The 20,072-nt window shown below is 45.4% G+C and overlaps 1 protein-coding gene across 4 annotated transcripts in view; it reads left to right on the forward strand.

Annotated features, from left to right (window-relative positions):
• afap1 (actin filament associated protein 1) overlaps nucleotides 1–19,563 on the forward strand; it is an 84,599-nt gene extending 65,036 nt beyond the window's left edge. For 2 of the 4 annotated variants that reach the window (XM_034557464.1, XM_034557465.1), the window contains exons 9-17: nucleotides 1,986–2,138; nucleotides 4,186–4,397; nucleotides 5,060–5,205; nucleotides 6,215–6,353; nucleotides 11,781–11,910; nucleotides 16,520–16,684; nucleotides 16,810–17,000; nucleotides 17,105–17,266; nucleotides 17,798–19,563. In XM_034557464.1, the coding sequence (XP_034413355.1) occupies nucleotides 1,986–2,138; nucleotides 4,186–4,397; nucleotides 5,060–5,205; nucleotides 6,215–6,353; nucleotides 11,781–11,910; nucleotides 16,520–16,684; nucleotides 16,810–17,000; nucleotides 17,105–17,266; nucleotides 17,798–17,824 (1,325 nt within the window). In that variant the 3' untranslated portion in view covers nucleotides 17,825–19,563. Of the gene's footprint in view, nucleotides 1–1,985; nucleotides 2,139–4,185; nucleotides 4,398–5,059; nucleotides 5,206–6,214; nucleotides 6,354–7,410; nucleotides 7,657–11,780; nucleotides 11,911–16,519; nucleotides 16,685–16,809; nucleotides 17,001–17,104; nucleotides 17,267–17,797 lie in introns of all 4 variants that reach the window. The other 2 variants (XM_034557467.1, XM_034557466.1) reach the window with 2 other exon arrangements.
• The last annotated feature ends 509 nt before the right edge of the window (nucleotides 19,564–20,072 follow it).

The raw sequence follows: 20,072 nt of genomic DNA on the forward strand, positions 1-20,072 counted from the left end.
GGGTTTTAAATATACCAAATACCTTGGTGTGTATGTGGGGAATGAATGTCCCTGGGAGGGAGTTATGCAGAAGATGCAGGGAAGACTGGCTAAGTGGAAGTGGCTAAAGCCACAGATGTTATTTAGAGGCAGGACTCTGGTTATTAACAATCTGGTGGCCTCAGCTCTGTGGCATGAGCTGGCCTGCATGCAACCTCCTAAAGGCCTCACACAGAAACTACAGGCCATCCTCACAGATTTTTTCTGGAACAGGCTGCACTGGGTCCCTCAGAGCGTGCTCTTTTTACCTAAAGAGGGGGGGGGGGGGTGCTTGTGCATATTGACAGCAGGGTGACTACTTTCAGGTTCCAGTTTTTACAAAGGTATCTCACAGGTCCAACGGATGTGGTGTGGAGAGAGGTGACAGACTGCATTTTAAGGAAGGCAGCTGGTCTGGGTCTGGACACTGCACTTTTTCTAATGGATTTTAACCTTTTTAAATTGTGTGGATTATCTCCTTTTTACCGTCACTTTTTAAGGCATGGAACTGTTTTGAATGGAAGAGACCAGAACCCACAGGTTCCCTACACTGGCTGCTTCAAGAACTGCTGGTGTATGGAGCCAGGTTGGACATCCAGGACGGCACAACACCAGATCAGACCAGCATGCTGTGCTCCTCCGGGATCACGACCCTGGGGAGACTGGTGGAGGACAAGGTCGCATCTGCGGTGGCTTCTCCGCTCGGGCTGACATTCAATTCAAATTCAGTTTATTTTGTATAGCCTAATATCACAAATTACAAATTTGCCTCAGAGGGCTTTACAATCTGTACACATACGACATCCCTGACCTTTGACCTCACATGGGATCAGGAACAACTCCCCAAAAATAACCTTTCACAGGGAAAAAAGGGAAGAAACCTTCAGGAGAGCAACAGAGGAGGATCCCTCTCCCCGGATGGACAGATGAATAGATGTCATGTGACCAGATGAACAGAGTTACAGAGTTACATAAACACATTACATGAATATGACAATGTATGACATCCATCCGGCAGAGCATGAGGTCCCTGAGGCGGTGGGCGGGGAGACTGACGGAGGACGAGGTCGAAATGCTGCAGGAGTACGGCAGGAAAGAGGAAGCTCCCGACTCTGCAGATCCTTTTCCATATCTAGGATGCCTTCCAAAACTGAATGGGGTCTCAGGACCACTATTCAGGGAAACAGGGTGCAAGCTCTTGGACCTCCACATGTTGAAAGGGAAGATGATATTCACAACATGTGTTAAAGTGCTCAATAAATAAAAGTTGGACCAGAGAGCCGACACTGTGTGGAGGCAGAAGCTGAACTTGGGCATCGGTGTGAAACCAGTTTGGAGGGTGTTGTACAAACCTCCCATACAAGAGAACTGGAGATCTACGGTGGAGGATTCTACACGGTGCTATTGAGTCTTAATGCTTTTATTTCTGTTATTAATCCTACGGTTTGTAAACGTTGTCCATTCTGTGAGGAGGTAGAGACCGTGTTCCACTGCTTTTACAATTGTGATAGGCTCTGTAACCTTTTTAACACGCTGCAGGATGTTTTTAAAGGGTTTGGTGAGACCTGGTCCAAGACCACCTTCATTTTAGGAGTCAGCTATGGAAAGGTGAACGCCTCCAAGTGGAAGTTGTTGAGAGGCAAAACTGTTCTTCCTGCTTGTGTAAATAGACAAGACAGTGTATCTTCATCTCACGCATCAAAGCTAGAATCTGGGTTGATTTTAGGATTTTTAACAGTATGAATAACATACAGGATTTTTGCGAAGAATTGTGCTACAATGAGATCGTATGTTGTGTGGCTGGAGCTTGTGTTGAACGCTCCTTTTAATACAATGTTTTTGTGTTTTTAGTTTTTTCTTTGTTTGTTGATTTGTTTAAGTTTGCAATGACTAAGATGTTCTGTTCATTCATGTTGCTATAAGTAAAATAAAGGTTTTCTAAAAATCAAAAAATCTCTCTCTCTCAGCAAAAGGAAAGAAGAACTCAAAGTCTGAGCATAAGACTGGGACAGTGGGGAAGGGAGCAGGAAAGAAGATCACTAAAATCATCGGGCTGGGGAAGAAGAAGCCGTCCACAGATGAGCAGACGTCGTCAGCAGAAGAAGAAGTGCCCTCGTGTGGTGAGAAAAATACATTCAAGTTCATATTCTAAAGGTCTCGTGTGTCATCCAACCAAGTCGAAGGGTCAAAGTGTTTCTCCGTGTTCCCAATGACTACAGTCAGCGTTGAACATCACTGAAGAATGTTTTGGGAGTCTTTGAAGTCTAAATGCAATTAATTGCATAAATGGGGATAATGGTACACACTTTCAGACAGTCTCTCCTCACAAGCATTCTTGGTGGGAGTACAACATTTCAACCAGATTCCCAACCCCTGGGCCGTGGATCAGCAGCAGGTCTCTAAATATTTGCGACCAGGCATAAACAGCTGAATAAGAATGATATCACTTCAGTTATTACTTTGAACTGTGCTGCATTTTTCTTTCATGACTCACTGTCACTGTGTCTCTGTCACTCATATGTGTGTATATTTGTATCTATATGTCACTCTGTCTCTCTTTCAATTCAATTCAGTTTATTTTGTATAGCCCAAAATCACAAATCACAAACTCCCCTCATACGAAATCCCTGACCTTTGACCTCACATCGGATCAGGAAAAACTCCCCAATGTCTTTGTCACTCTATCTCTCTCTCTTTGTGTCTCTGTGTCACTATGTCTCTCTTTGTGTCTCTGTGTCACTATGTCTCTCTTTGTCACTCTCTCTCTCTCTCTTTGTGTCTCTGTGTCACTATGTCTCTCTTTGTTACTCTATCTCTCTCTTTGTGTCTCTGTGTCACTATGTCTCTCTTTGTCACTCTCTCTCTCTTTGTGTCACTATGTCTCTCTTTGTCACTCTCTCTCTCTCTTTGTGTCTCTGTGTCACTATGTCTCTCTTTGTCACTCTCTCTCTCTCTTTGTGTCTCTGTGTCACTATGTCTCTCTTTGTCACTCTCTCTCTCTTTGTGTCACTATGTCTCTCTTTGTCACTCTCTCTCTCTCTTTGTGTCTCTGTGTCACTATGTCTCTCTTTGTCACTCTCTCTCTCTTTGTGTCACTATGTCTCTCTTTGTCACTCTCTCTCTCTCTTTGTGTCTCTGTGTCACTATGTTTTTCTCTGTGTCTCTTTGTGTCTCTGTGTCACTATGTTTTTCTCTGTGTCTCTTTGTGTCTCTGTGTCACTATGTCTCTCTTTGTCACTCTCTCTCTCTTTGTGTCTCTGTGTCACTATGTCTCTCTTTGTCACTCTCTCTCTCTCTTTGTGTCTCTGTGTCACTATGTCTCTCTTTGTGTCTCTGTGTCACTATGTCTCTCTTTGTGTCTCTGTGTCACTATGTCTCTCTTTGTCACTCTCTCTCTCTTTGTGTCTCTGTGTCACTATGTCTCTCTTTGTCACTCTCTCTCTCTCTTTGTGTCTCTGTGTCACTATGTCTCTCTTTGTGTCTCTGTGTCACTATGTCTCTCTTTGTGTCTCTGTGTCACTATGTCTCTCTTTGTCACTCTCACTCTCTTTGTGTCTCTGTGTCACTATGTCTCTCTTTGTCACTCTCTCTCTCTTTGTGTCTCTGTGTCACTATGTCTCTCTTTGTCACTCTCTCTCTCTCTTTGTGTCTCTGTGTCACTATGTCTCTCTTTGTTACTCTATCTCTCTCTTTGTGTCTCTGTGTCACTATGTCTCTCTTTGTCACTCTCTCTCTCTCTTTGTGTCACTATGTCTCTCTTTGTCACTCTCTCTCTCTCTTTGTGTCTCTGTGTCACTATGTTTTTCTCTGTGTCTCTTTGTGTCTCTTTGTGTCTCTGTGTCACTATGTTTTTCTCTGTGTCTCTTTGTGTCTCTTTGTGTCTCTGTGTCACTATGTTTTTCTCTGTGTCTCTTTGTGTCTCTTTGTGTCTCTGTGTCACTATGTTTTTCTCTGTGTCTCTTTGTGTCTCTCTCCCTCGGACTCATCTCAATAATTAATAGAAAGTTGAAGCGTTTCTTCTTTTTGTTTTGGCGTTTTTGAATAGCGTTTATTTCACTGTTGTTTGTCTTCCATAGGATTTCCAGTACATACCTGCCATAGATAGTATTAAAAATAGAAACATGTGACAGAGTCAGCGTAGTTTGTTCTGACTTTATTTGTCGACAGGCTACCTCAACGTGTTGTCTAATAACCGTTGGAGGGACCGCTGGTGCCGCCTGAAAGACAACCAGCTGCTCCTCCATAAGGACCGTGACGACCTGAAGAGCCACATCGCTTCGCTGCCCCTGCGAGGCTGCGAGGTCAGCCCTGGCCTCGATCACAAACACCCCTTTGCCTTCCGCCTGCTTCGTAACAGCCAGGAGGTCGCTGTGCTGGAGGTGAGCTGAGATGATCTGTTTGATTCTGTACACGGGGAGATGTGCATCAGCGTTAGTCGGCTACTAAAATTCCACTGTCATCAAATGCTAGGGAATATGTTAAAGTTCCTCTCCACCCGAATGAATCTATTTCCTTACGTAGTCTGCACGCCATCCTCTGCTAGACATTTACTTGTGTTTCCATGTACAACTATATCATTATTCAGCCTTTGATGGATGCTAACATGCATTTTTTAGACTGTACAACAGGCTGCTGAATACATTTTGATTGTTTAATTCAGTTACCCCTCAAACCCCATCTTCTCCAACAGGACAGTGTTACCTACACCGGCTTATTTTGACAGAAGATCTTTAGAATTAAATATTAAGTTAGATCTTGAAATTGTCTTGCCGATGATGGTTTTCTGAGCTGCAGTCAGGCCTGCCAGCCAGGCAGTTTGTCCATAAGTGAAAGGTGGGAAGCATCATGTAGAATATGAACAGCAGAGTCAATAAAAGCACATCATAATAACGTATGGCTTAGCATTATTGATGACAAATGAACCAGGACCTACAAATGCTAAATACATAAATAAATGCCCTGTCTCTAACTAAAAGATGAGGAAGAGGCACCACTGGATTTCATTTGTCCATTTCCTGTGACTCTTATCTTGTTCCTCCAGGCCGCCTCCTCGGAGGAGATGGGTCGCTGGTTGGGGATTTTATTGTCTGAGACCGGCTCCACCACCGACCCCGCCACTCTGCACTACGACTACATCGACGTGGAGACCACCGCCAATGTCATCCAGCTGGCCAAGCAGTCCTTCTGGTGAGGGAATTAAACAGTTGTTTGTTATCAGATAGTAAACCTTTGAATTATTGTTTTTATTTTATTGAGTCATTTCATTGTGAATGTTGTAGTTGTGTAAAATGAGATGTTGATGCTGTATATTCAGCCCTTACTGCTGTTAATGAGGGCTGAATATACAGCAGGTGTCAATAACAGGCGGATCGCGGTCCGGGTCACGATCAATAATTGAGAATTATTAAATGTTGACAGAGCACTTGTATTTTAACCGGCGCAGCTTTTCCAGCCTTTATGGCACTCGTTCAGCAGTCCAGAAACACACTGACCAATTACAGGCGTTGTAAATGACATCACGTGATGCTACTCGGCCAATCAAATATGCGTATTCCGGTTCGAGTGAGCTATACACAGACTGGAGAGACTGGAGGAGGAGAGGCCGAACAGTCTTTAACCAAGAAGACTCTTCTATGTTCATTCTTCCCAAAGGCAGTTAAAAACTCGTCTGTCTCATAACGATCATTAAAAGCATCAATGTGAAGCTTTGCTACGAGACAAACGTACCGACTCACATCCGAAATGAAGGAACAGAAAAATAAACGATCCCAATATGATCAGAATCCTAACACATTCATTCATTGTCCAACAATAATGTCAACAGAGAGAATAGAGCTGAAACAAGTGGTTTCAAAAACAGATTTAGTCCCTGCATACACATTTTACAAGAGAATAATATAATAATGTGGTTGACATCACTAGAAACCTGAATGAACATCATTTAAAGCTACAGGGCAAAGACAATTAAGTTGAATTCATTTTTGTTAAATGAAGTTGTTGACTTCATACAGATGTTGAAAGAACTGCTATAGGCTACTTCAATACATATGGGACTAAATCATAGCAAGTCAGACACTACTGTGATGTTCCGGCCCTTTGGTTGAATACTCCTAATCTACAGTGTATTTTACAGTCTGAGTGCTGAGGTTATAGAAGGAGGATGTTGTGAATGATTCTGGATGTCTCCTCATCCCAGTTTCACCAGTAAGCGCGCTGTCTCTCCGAACCCGTACCTGGACAACCCCGTCAATGGCTACGCCTGCCCCACTGGGATGGCTCTGCACTATGACGATGTGCCCATTAACGGGACGGTAAGGACACGGCTGCTCAGAGGCGTAAGATGAAGCAACACACAGCAATTACATCTGCTACATTTAGCATCATTAACATCAACATATTATGGCGAGATTAACTGACATATATATAAGATGGTTACCATAGTTAAGATTCTATTTTACTGTGGTATTGTTTGATTTATCTTGAGCAGTGATGCCAGGGTGACAACAACGTCACATCATTTGTGGTACCATTATGTGCTTGCATACTGACATCAAGACGATGTACAGGTCGGTTGCAGGTGGTGGAAATGGTTTGATGAAATAAACCTCAAAGAACAGAGACACACAACAAAAGCCACACAGTCTTCTTGTAGACGAGTCCCGTCAGGAGCTGATGGAGCTGATGGAGCTAAGCTCACAGTGACAGCTTCACACTAAATAATTAGAGAAGCATGTTCAATTCAATTCACAGATTCTCCTCAGAGGGCTTTACAATCTGTACACATACGACATCCCTGACCTTTGACCTCACATCGAATCAGGAAAAACTCCCCAAAAATAACCTTTGACAGGGAAAAAAGGGAAGAAACCTTCAGGAGAGCAACAGAGGAGGATCCCTCTCCCCGGATGGACAGATGAATAGATGTCATGTGACCAGATGAACAGAGTTACAGAGTTACATAAACACATTACATGAATATGACAATGTATGAATGGAACTCCAATCCATGAAACAGAAGGAGGTAGAGAGGAGGGGGCGGGGCATCAGCAGGGCCAATGCCAAAACAGAAACAGCTCTCTGAACAGAGGACAGGAGACGGACATGGCGACACATTTAGGGGAAATAATCCAGGTTCAATTATGCAGGAATATTCCTTTGTGGCCCACCCCTAATATCATTTATTATTATTATTATTATTATTATTATTATTATTATTATTATTATTATTATTATATGACACGTTTAGTCTATATTGCAATTACACTTATTATGGCAAAATAGTGTAACTAACTTTATTTGGTTATCATCTCTCCCTTCTGGTCTCCTTTCATCTTTCTTTGGTTTTATGTATTATGTCTCTCTCCTCTCTGCTTATGCATGCTTTAACCCAAGGACCCGGAGGTGCAATACTCCAGTCCCAACACAAGGAGGTGCCAGCTGAAAGACCAGGAGCACTATGAGAACGCTGACCTCTATGAAAACATGCCCTCATCCAAGCAGGACACTCACTCTGCTCCCAGGCCTTCCTCTTCTTCTACTTCCTCTTCCTCTTCCTCTACCAGTCGATACAAAACCCCTGTTTCTAAAGTCTCTTCTAAGTTCCTGGCAGCTGATTCTAAAACTAAAGCTACTGTTCAGGTGACTAACTCTGCTCTTTACTCACTGTTTTCCTGCTCTACACTCTTATAATAATTTAACAATATTTAACTCTTTACGTGTGTACGTTTTTGTGTTTTTCTTTTGTCAACAACTAAATGTTTCATTTAAAGTTAACAATCAGATAGCCTTCATTTTTCACCTTTTCCATCTGTTCTGATTCTGATAGAAGCACTAAAATATTAGGACTTGACAATACATCGCAAAAATGACTTCAGAATTCAAGATCACTGTCACTAGACTGAAAATAAAACATATTCCTCAGCTATGAGTAGATATGGTTCCATAAGTCAGAGCCCATGGCTGGATATCCAGGTCAAGACTTCCTTCACCGTGCACTGCTCATTGTTGACAGTCCGATGACTGGAGTTGAAGGACATTGTGTACAACTGGATTGTTTCTCAAGCTGATTTCAGGAGATTGTTACACAGGACTCACTGTGTGTTGTTATCTACTGTGAAGAGCCCAAACACAGCACGCCATGTTGTGTGCTGCATTCACCAGCAGCAGCAGCACACAGCTGATGGTCTGCCATGTTTCAAGGGGACAGTAAGTTTATTCCATGGCTGATTAGTGTTTGGGAGGTTGTTCACTAAGTGTTCCAAGTATTATGAAAAGCCAGCACTGTATGTCCAGAAATCGTCTGACGCACAAAACATCTTGAGAAGAAAACTGGAAAAAAGCTCTCTTGGCTCCAAACGTCAGGCTTCATGCCGGTTTCATTTAGAGGAAGAGGCACATGTCATGTTTCTATCGGCCACATACAATATGATCTTGGCCTTTTTTAATGTGGAATCTGATGGGAAATATTGTGGTGGCCCCTCAGCACCCACAGACCTTCTGCTGGTTTCAGGCAGAATCTTTGGGCCAAGTGTGTCTAAACTGTTACACATTACATCACATTTCATTTATCCAAAGCGACTGACATTCATCCACCCTGGACAGCTCCGGGGAGCAAGTCAGGGTCCAGTGTCTCGCCCAAGGACACATCGACTAGGACTAGCAGAGCCTGGAATCGACCCGCCGATGCTCTGATTGAAAGACGGACCTGACCACTGACCCACAGTCGCCCAGAATATTTCCATATATACACAGTATGAGATATGAGATTGAAATGTAATCATAGATGCATAATTAGGGTTTACGCTGTTAGAAATATGAGAACAATAACTATTGATAATTATTACTAGGACACATTATACATTTGTTGTAGCAATACTATACATAATCAGGGAATATTTCTCTTTCATTTGGAGTCAACATTGTGAAATATAATATAGTTTTCAGTTAAAACCTCTGTAGAGCTGAGGCGATACCTTTCATTACACTTAAACATTGTATCCATTGTTAATGGTAAAGATACAGATGATTGCAGGATGATGCTTAACACCTCTACTAACACATGTTGTGGGGGCAACAGCAGAGCCCCTTCCCTACCACTCAGATGTTGAATCTCCTGATTGGATCCACTGTGAAGAGGAGCTCTTTGACTCCGGAGACAAGGTGTTGACGTTGGCCACCCACAAGCCCTCCTCTCGTTCCCCTCAGCCTGGGAACCATGTTCCTCCTCTGCTGTCGTTAGTAGTCATCTGATTTCACCACGACGTGGCCTGAAACCATTCCTGAGTCTGTGGAAACATGCAATATGCTCTTTAGCTCCAGTTAGACACATTCCAGTCTGGATTTTTTAAGCTGATACTGAAACATACCAACACTGAAATACTGAATACTTCTGTTTTGACTAGATCTTTGTGTCTTTGTGTGTAACATGTAGTATAAGTACACCACAGTACTGTGTGTGTGTGTGTGTGTGTGTGTGAGTGTGAGAGGTGGAGCGCCACCTCTGTGATGCGTGCGTGGCGGGGCCAAGGGGTGCTAACATCGCCTCCAAGACCACAAAGTACCACTAAAAGAAGTAGATCCTCATCCAACGAGGTGTTCTACAGGCTGCTGGCAGTCCTTGTGTTAGGACTTTAACAATCCCTGCTGCTCGGAGAATATTGATATTGTTATTTTATTCCTCAAAGCTTCCTGCTGCGTTCTTTTCAGCAACACTGACCCACTGACCCCCGTCTCATTACAATCAATTCAGTTCAGTTTATTTTGTATAGCCCAATATCACAAATTACAAATTCTCCTCAGAGGGCTTTACAATCTGTACACATACGACATCCCTGACCTTTGACCTCACATCAGATCAGGAAAAACTCCCCAAAAATAACCTTTGACAGGGAAAAAAGTGAAGAAACCTTCAGGAGAGCAACAGAGGAGGATCCCTCTCCCCGGATGGACAGATGAATAGATGTCATGTGACCAGATGAACAGAGTTACAGAGTTACATAAACACATTACATGAATATGACAATGTATAAATGGAACTCCAATCCATGAAACAGAAGGAGGTAGAGAGGAGGGGGCGGGGCATCAGCAGGGCCAATGGGAGGCCGGTTCACCAGCATCAGACACCTCCAGGTCCAATGGACCCTATGAGACGTGAAGTCACAACGACTCCGGGGAGGAAGCAGAGTTAATAAGGTGCAATGGAGAGATGTAAATTCATCCATAAGGAGAGAGAGAAGAGGAGAGAGGTGCTCAGTGTATCCTAAAACATCCCCCAGCAGCCTATAAGCCTATAGCAGCATATCAAGGGGCTGGACCAGGACAAACCTGATTCAGCCCTAACTATAAGCACTATTAAAGAGGAAAGTCTTAAGTCTATTCTTAAATGAGGTGACTGTGTCTGCCTCCCGGACTGAAAGTGGAAGCTGCTCCCATCCTACTTTTTAGGACTCTAGGAACCACAAGTAGCCCCGCATTTAGTGAGCGCAGCTCTCTAGTGGGGCAATATGGTACTACAAGCTCCTTAAGCTATGATGGTGCATCACCAATCAAGGCTTTGTAGGTGAGGAGAAGAATTTTAAATGTGATTCTTGATTTTACAGGGAGCCAGTGCAGAGCAGCTAATACAGGAGTCATGTGATCTCTTTTGTTAGTTTTTGTGAGTACACGAGCTGCAGCATTCTGGATCAACTGGAGGGACTTAAGAGACTTATTAGAGCAGCCTGATAATAAGGAGTTGCAGTAATCTAGTCTGGAAGTAACAAATGCGTGAACCAGCTTTTCTGCATCTTTTTGAGATAAGATGTGTCTGATTTTTGAAATGTTACGTAGATGAAAAAATGCAGTCCTTGTGATTTGCTTAACGTGGAGTTAAAGGACATCAAGGCTATCACAAAGACAAACTGTGTAGTTCTGCAGAAATCTCACTTTTGAATAATATAGGTATTATTAAACAATCAGCTGTTGAATTTAATGTGCTTTAGCAATATTGTTAAAGCACATTAAATTAAATCTGAGCAACTATGTTTATATGAACATAGTCGCTCAGATTGAGTAATTAAACTGGACAAGGTGTCATGACAGTTTTTGAGTTATCCTCCGATAAGTAGTTCTAAAATTGAACGAAAGATAATCTTAATAAAAAAGCAAGAAAAGATAAATGTGAAATATGAATTCTAACCCTATATATTCATCAGGTGTACACAACTTTCTTTAAGGTGGTATTTTGTCCATGTTGTGTTTTCAGTGTTGAAAAGTGTTAAAATAAAGAAATGAATGCAGCTCGAGGAACCCATCTTACATTCTAAGAGAGGGAAGAAACTAAATGAATATTAAAATGAACTTTTATTTTAATAGCCTAATTCAAGGATATTACATAGGTACCAGCTTTCAGATTCAGAATCTTGTTTTAGTGGCCAAGTATGAACGAGCAATTTGACTTAGATTTTAATTTTTTTTCAAAGTACATAAACTATTTATATGCAAGCCAAACTATTATGTCCATAGAAGTTGGGGAAAATATAGGTATATGCTGTACATAAATGTATATAAAAGGAAACAATGTCTCTTTAGCAGTCAAGTGCTTTGTAGATTGTAAGCAAGTCGCATACAAATCTATAAACTGCATCATATCCATTTTGTTTAGTGGTTTTATTTGGTACAATTGTGGAGACAAATTATGTATGTGTGTCTCTTTATTACAGTTTAGTATTAACTCTTCTGACTTATCTGATAAATCTCCTTCCTCCTTGTTCTTCTCCAATCAGCTGAAGGGAAAGAAGGGAACAGGGTCCAATGGGACGGCATCCAAACAAAAGCCCGAGCCGAAGAGCCAGATCAAGAAGAACGGAGTCAATGGGACGAATGGTAGCGCCTCTCTGAGACGGAACGGCTCCAGTAAGTAGCTACAACAAGAGAGAGCACATTATGTTCACTGATGACCAAAGGGTTGATATCTGAGCTTAACAAACTAAAACAATAAAGACAGGACAAAGCCACACAATGCCCACATTTCCTGTATAAGATTGAATTTTAAAATGTCAGCTGCGGTTTGATTGAGGGATTTCTCACATGCATGACCATAGCACACAGACATTGGATGCTCACTTTCAGTCTTTTTTCAGTGAGGTCTAGGTGTCATGAATGTGCTGAAGCTGTGCGTTCAGTGGGTTTCTGCACACCTCATATGTATATACTAAGACACAGCTCTCCTTTTCCTTTTTGGTCTTGTAAAATCTGTTTATTTTCAGATAGACGACAGGCACCATCACACTTGGGGGTCTCAGGTCTTTCAATTCAATTCAGTTTATTTTGTATATCCCAGAATCACAAATTACAATCTGTACACATACGACATCCCTGTCCCACGACCTCACATCGGATCAGGAGAACCCTTCAGAAGAGCAACAGAGGAGGATCCATCTTCCCGGATGGACAGAAGCAATAGATGTCATGTGTACAGAATGAACAGAGTTACAACCCATTCAATAAATATGACAGAAATTATGAATAGAGTAGTAGGCATGGACCACGATCCAGATAACCACGATCCATTTAAACAGAAGAACGTAGAGAGGAGGGGCATCAGCAGGGCCATGGCAGGAGGCAGGGCCAAGTAGGCAGGAAGCACAGTGAAGGGGGCAGGAGGCAGGAAGTAGGGGTAAGGAGTCAGAACCGGCGTCAGACACAGCCAGGTCTAATGGACCCTATGAGGCGAGAAGGCACAAAGACTCCGGGGAGGAAGCAGAGTTAGTAAGGTGCAATGAAGAAATGTAAATTCATCCATAAGGAGAGAGGGGGGGGGGGGGAGGAAGTCAGCCACAACCATCTGCGTCCCCGGCCTATGGATCACCTTGAAATTAAAAGGCTGCAATGCCAGATACCACCAAGTAATCCGGGCGTTGGTATCTGTCATGCGGTGGAGTGGAGCCACTGGAGCGGAGCATGGTCCGACCAGAGGGTGAATGAGCGTCCCAGGAGGTAGTAGCGCAGGGAGTCAACCACCCACCGGATGGCCAGGCACTCCTTCTCCACTGTGCTGTACCTGCCCTCTCTCTCTGACAGCTTCCGGCTGATGTAAAGGACAGGGCGGCAAACCCCCTCGACCTGCTGGGACAAAACGGCCCCCAGCCCTCTGTTCGACGCATCAGTCTGCAGAGTAAAAGGGAGAGAGAAGTTAGGTGTATGCAGGAGTGGTTCCCCACAGAGAGCTTGTTTTACCTTCTCAAACACCAACTGGCACTGCTCCGTCCACTGGACCGGATCTGAGGCACCTTTCCGGGTTAGGTCAGTCAAGGGGCTGGTCAGCTCTGCAAAGTTTGAGATGAACCGTCTGTAATAGCCCGCCAGCCCCAAAAACTGCCTCACCTCTTTTTTTGTCTTGGGCGGCGGGCAGGCAGCGATGGCGGCAGTCTTGTCCACCTGAGGGCGCACCTGCCCGGCGCCCAAGTGGTACCCCAGATACCGTACCTCCCTCCGTCCAACTGCACACTTCCCTGGGTTGGCGGTGAGCCCCGCCTGCCTCAGGGACTCGAGCACCGCGCCCACCCACTGCACATGCTCCGTCCAGGTGGTGCTGTGGATGATCACATCATCCAAGTAGGCGGCAGCATATGCAGCGTGCGGATGCAGCACCCAGTCCATGAGGCGTTGAAAAGTGGCTGGGGCCCCGAACAACCCAAAGGGAAACGTGGTAAATTGGTATAAACCAAACTGAGTGGAGAAGGCTGTCTTTTCCTTGGACTCTGGCGACAGAGGAATCTGCCAGTAGCCCTTGGTTGAATCCAGGGTGCCCAGTCGGTCCAGGACTTCGTCGACCCAGGGCATTGGGTAAGCATCGAAACGTGACACATCATTCACCCTGTGAACCATATAGAACCATCCTTCTTGACAACAAGAACAATGGGGCTACACCAGGCACTGTGTGACTCTTCTATTACCCCCATCTCCAGCATAGCAGCCAATTCCCTCTGAACAACTTTTCTCTTGTGTTCAGGTAACCTGTAGGGCCGTAACCGCTCCGTCATGCCCGGAGGAGTCTCAATCTGGTGCATGATGAGGTTTGTGCGTCCTGGCAGGAGAGAGAACACGTCAGCAAACTGCTCTTGCAACTGGGCAATATCTGTTCTCTGGGTCCCGGAGAGATGGTCTTCACAAAGGAGCGAGGCCGGATTGGTGGATTTTGGGACCTCAGGCCCCAGCTCCTCTCTCTCAGATACCGCGGACACCAGAGAAACAGACTCCGCCTCCCTCCATGCTTTTAGGAGGTTGATTTGGTAAATCTGTGTAGCTCCGCCCCTGTCAGAACGCACCACCTCATAGTCAACATCCCCCACTCGCCGTGTGACCACAAAGGGCCCTTGCCACTTGGCGAGGAGTTTGGAGCTGGAAGAAGGAAGTAATACAAGTACCTTCTCTTCCGGTGCGAATTGTTTCAGCCTGGCCCCTCTTGTTGTACAGCCGTTGTTGACGCTTCTGGGCCTGGAGCAAATTCTCACGTGACATCCTACCCAGTGTGTGATTGGCGATTCGCTCGTACGGAACCTCCATTAATGGCATAGGATGCAAAGGCGCCCTCGGAATGATGAAAAGTGCGGATATGACTGCGCTGCGTCAGGGCGCACCAGGTGACCATCAATTTGTATCACTTGGTCAAAGGCTGAGCATAAAGTATTTTCCCGAGACTGCTCGAGTGGAAAATCTTCCATGGAGTGAAACTCGGGAGCCGGTGTATTCTCAATGGGAGGCTCCGCCGGTTCCCCCTCCCCGTCTGCAGTGTCGGACAATCTCGCAAGGGGGTCAGTCCCAGCCAATCAATGACGGCTTTACGCACCGCCGCGTAGTTGTGTCTAACTGTCGGAGGCAGCCCCAGGGCCGCTGTCTGTGCCTCCCCGGTGAGAAGGGGCAGGAGACGGACCGCCCACTCTGCCGCTGGCCAGCCGCGGGCCTCCGCCGTCACCTCAAACGTCTCCAGAAAAGATTGCCCGTCGTCGGCCGCCGTCATCATTTTGTAGAGAGTTACCCCCGCACAGGTGGAGGGGTTCTGCGTCGACGGCCCTGCAGCTGTCCAGGCGGCGAGCTGCTCGAGGGAGTATGTCTGCCTCTCCGTCTGGACCTTGAGCGCCCCCAGGAACTGGCGGTTTGCCTCCGCCTGGTCCCCCTGCATCTCTGCGATCTCGCCCAGCATTTGCCCCAATGCGATGATCGGCTGGTCCGGCAGATTCAGGTGTTGCTTCTCTCCTTCCACGTGCCTTATTTCAGGGGGCCCCACATTTGGCTCCACTGTAACAAGTCCTGTCACAATCCCCAGGTTCCCCCCACAAGGGGAATGAGCACACGTCGTGTAATGTTTGGCAAGATAATTTATTTTGATCCTGCTCTGCCGGTCCCATGCTCCATCTCCAACACACCTGATATAGGGACAAGACACATTACCCCTGATCAAATGCAGCTGAGGCTAATTAAGCCTCTTCCCGGCACCTGCCCCCGCTCCCCCCCTGCAGCTGAGCCTAACCACGCCCCAGCCACCACACTGACATATTCTTCATGGCTCAGCCAGGTTTCAGTAAGACAGAATAAATCAATGTGATTGTCTCATATAAAATCATTTACTAATACATCTTTTGATGACAGAGATCTAATATTTAGGAGTCCACATTTAATTATCCTGTTTTGTTACTACACAGTCTCTATAGAGTTAAGGTTAAGGGTGGGTAACTGCTCGAATGGAAGTGCAGAGAAGGGTGGAAGACTACAACTCTGCTTCTGCTTCCTGGTGATGGTGTGGATGTTTTGAAGTGGGGTTGTATGAGGTACTTCTCCATCGTCAGTGTATTACTTAAAGTAGATTTTTATAAACCCTCAAAAAAAACTTTTAGTTGAAGTGCTCTATGAAGAATATTTTCCGAAAGGCTAGGTTTTCCTTAAGAAAATATTCTACATATAGCATACGCATAAAGGTGCAATATACACAATTTACAGATTTAAAAATAGCAACAAACAACTATTGTCTCTGTAACGATATAGTGGAGTAATGTTTACTTGAACAGAGAATGTGGGTGTTGTCAGGGATGCTCTTTTAGAGCACCTTTAAACTCATAGATGTGTTAGCTGTCTGTGACCCTTCCACAGCAGTACATTACTCTGCAAGTAATACATTAATATGGATAATATGTCATCCGACCCCACTTCAAACACCAAAACTAGCCCTTTAAGATTGTTGTTCAGTGGCATAATATTCAAATCTTAATCCTTGTGAAATCAAAAATGTAGTAATAAATAACGAGATCTATATATATATATAATATTAAACTGACAAGATTTCTGCCAGCTTGATTGCATCTTCGAACAACTGGCTCGTAAAAGAAATCACAGAGGGGTTCTGAGCTCATGAGATACTCGGCCTGCCGAAGTGCTCAGTAGTGCTGTTGTCGGTCATGTGACGGCTGCTATGCAGAACTTCAAACTCTTGGATCCAGCTTCTTCTAACTCCGTCTTTGTTGTGCAGATGCAGAGCAGTGCAAGTATGGGAAGAACCGCGTGGAGGCTGACGCCAAGCGGCTGCAGGCCAAGGAGGACGAGCTGATGAAGAAGAAGCAGGAGATCAGGAACCGTCTGACCCAGCTGAAGAAGGAGAGGAGGGACCTGCGCACTGCAGTGGAAGCTGCTGCTGGTAGGAGCAATAAGAGCTTGTCATTGAGGAGGTTATGTCTGAAATTCATAGCAGCAGGTTTGTGTTTGGGAAACAGCTTGGCAGGTACCCGTTTTAAAAGTGATAAACTCTCCTCCCTCCATTAGGCAAACGTTCACACGCCTCGCTGTCGGAGCAACTGAAGAAGGTGGAGGAGGACTGCAGGCTGAGGGAGGAGGAGCGGGTCAACCTGGAACTGGAGCTGACTGAGGTGATGGAGAGCCTGAAGAAAGCCCTGAGTGGTGGGGTCACCCTGGGCCTCACCATCGAACCAAAAGCAGGCTCCTCTGGAATCCAGGTCAGAACGCCTGGACTGTCTGCTGGTTTATTAATGCTTTAATGCTCCATAGTTCACAAAGTGTGTGTGTGTGTGTGTGTGTGTGTGTGTGTGTGTGTGTGTAGTCGCCAACAACACTGCGACGGGCCCAGGAGTCGTTCTCCAGCTGCGACACCAGTGACACAGAGTCCTGCTCCCTGCCGGTCAACAGCGCCTCACTGCTCCGCCGCCAGCAGGGGGGCCTGAAGGCTTCACCAGTCCGGGGACACGTCCTCAGGAAGGCCAAGGTCAGAGCTCACAATGCAGACCGTTTGCTAGATATTTACATGTCTGACACCAGTGCATCGGCTGGATCAGACTTCGGACTTGACAAACTGATGGAAACAGACTACAACTCTCTTTATTTCAGTATTTGTCTCTAGCTTATCAATTGGTGTGTCCATGGATGCAGACAGGTACAACTCCATTACTCTGATACTGAAGACAAATTTCAACCTGGAGTGATATCCGCCTCACCACTAATCTCAACAATGTGTGTGTGTTCTGAGTATGATGTTTGACACACACATCTCGGCCTAATGGGTTTAAAAGTCCATGAGCCAGAATAACACACACATTAAATAACACACACACAGACCTGTTCAACAAGGACGGTGTGAAAAGCTTAACGGGTCAGGGTTCAGAACCTGTTCCTTAGTGGGACCTTGTGCCTTGAGTCTAGATTAGACTAGGTTGATTTGCTTGAGAATGATGACACGTGGTTACGGATCCTGAGAGACGTACAGTGGTAAACTGGTTTTCTGTGTTTTGTTTTGCAGGAATGGGAGCAGAAGACTGGCACATAAACCAGCCAGCCCCTCACTCCACTCTACTTTCATGTCTTTTTTTTCTTTTTAAGAAATTGTGCATATATTTATTTCAAACTGTTCATATAGTGTGAGAGTGTGTTGAGGAGCAGACAAGCAGAGCATACCCATCCGGTCAGAGCATCCTTTTTCAACTGTTGTACATTGAGCATGCTGAGCGCCCTGAGTTGTGCCACTTGTGTTGTCCGCTCTACTTTCTCTTCAGTCACCTTTGTTTTTGATTGACAATGTTCGCTCAAAAAGGTCAAAACCAAGTATTTATTTGTAAATGTTACGAGGAATTACTATCTTCCCTTTTTTATTTATGTTGATGTATTTAAAGTTATTTTTGATGAATTTGTGGCGCTCCACAGAATCCCATTCCCTCCACCATCATGTGTGTCAACATCAGCAAACCAAGTGATCACAACAACTGTAACACACACCAGCTCCTCTCTAAGGGCGATTTCAAGAAGCACAATTATTCTCAAGATCATCCAAACTGTAAGAAACACAGTGAATTATGGCGTTGACATGTTCAACCATAGAGGACAGGTTTATGGAAAGCATTAAAATCATGCCATTCATTGTTTTTACTTTGTAAAAATGTCCTTAAACTGTCCTAACCATGACACACAAAAGTGATACATTATTAAATTAATACATTATCAAATATGTTTTCTTGTAAACAACCTGTTAACTTTAACACTAGCAGTCCATATGTTCTGTATCTGCAGATGTAACCATGGTAAGAAGGTTATGTCCCGCAGTGAAATGCTAGTAGCCACAGATTGCTAACAGTGCTTTTCCATCCAGCCAATGGAATGGAGACACCTCTCACTGAAGCCGTTTACTCTTAGAAGACCCAGTACAGTTTGAGCCACGTCGTCTCAGAGGGAACAACCTTGTGCTTCTTAAAGTTGTCTATTCGTGTGATGCTGGTCGGGCTGTAGCAGGACGCTAGCCGGTGTGTAGCAGGACGCTGGTCGGGCTGTAGCAGGACACTAGCTGATGTGTAGCAGGACGCTAGCCGGTGTGTAGCAGGACGCTAGCCGGTGTGTAGCAGGATGCTGGTCGGGCTGTAGCAGGACGCTGGCCGGGCTGTAGCAGAACGCTAGCCGATGTGTAGCAGGACGCTAGCCGGGCTGTAGCAGGACGCTAGCCTGTGTGTAGCAGGACGCCGGTTGGGCTGTAGCAGGACGCTAGCCTGTGTGTAGCAGGACGCTGGTCGGGCTGTAGCAGGATGCTAGCCGGTGTGTAGCAGGACGCTAGCCGGGCTGTAGCAGGATGCTGGTCGGGCTGTAGCAGGACGCTAGCCGGGCTGTAGCAGGACGCTAGTCGGACTGTAGCAGGACGCTAGCCGGTGTGTAGCAGGACGCTAGCCGGTGTGTAGCAGGACGCTAGTCGGACTGTAGCAGGACGCTAGTCGGTGTGTAGCAGGACGCTAGTCGGACTGTAGCAGGACGCTAGCCGGTGTGTAGCAGGACGCTAGTCGGACTGTAGCAGGACGCTAGCCGGTGTGTAGCAGGACGCTAGTCGGACTGTAGCAGGACGCTAGCCGGTGTGTAGCAGGACGCTAGTCGGACTGTAGCAGGACGCTAGCTGGTGTGTGTTAGTGTTGAAGAGGCGCGGAAAACTCAGAAACCTCAACTGCTGTGGCTGAACAACCCGTGTGTGTGTGTGTGTGTGTGTGTGTGTGTGTGTGTGTGTGTGTGTGTGTGTGTGTGTGTGTGTGTGTGTGTGTGTGTGTGTGTGTGTGTGTGTGTGTGTGTGTGTGTGTGTGTGTGTGTGTGTGTGTGTGTGTGTGTGTCCAAGGCACATCCAAATATTAAACTGACTGAAATAGAGACACTTGCTGTAAACTCAAATTGCTGTGTGTTCTGCTAAATTAAAGACTGTGACTTTCATTTTCAGACACACACACACACTCATCAGTGTTTATGGTGCTTTTCGAGTGTCCCACTGCTTACGCTGTGTGACACTCGTCATGTTTCTACCGCTACGTGCCCCTTAGTAGTGATGGTGTGAACTAATCCATCCGTAGAGCACAGAAACACCAACTGCTCCTCGCTCATGTAAATATGTTCTGATCTCCTTCCTGTTTCGATAGCCCAAGCGAGCTCCAGGTGTCGTCAGCATGAAGACCGGAGCGCAGTTCTAGCTCAATGTATCTCGTTCATTGGTGGCTTATAACTGAGCAAGATGTCAGTTAATGTGAACCTGCTGTACAAAGCTTGGCTTTGTGTGT

This window comes from Cyclopterus lumpus, chromosome 18, assembly GCF_009769545.1.
Source record: "Cyclopterus lumpus isolate fCycLum1 chromosome 18, fCycLum1.pri, whole genome shotgun sequence".
In the NCBI taxonomy this organism is placed as follows: Eukaryota; Metazoa; Chordata; class Actinopteri; order Perciformes; family Cyclopteridae; genus Cyclopterus; species Cyclopterus lumpus.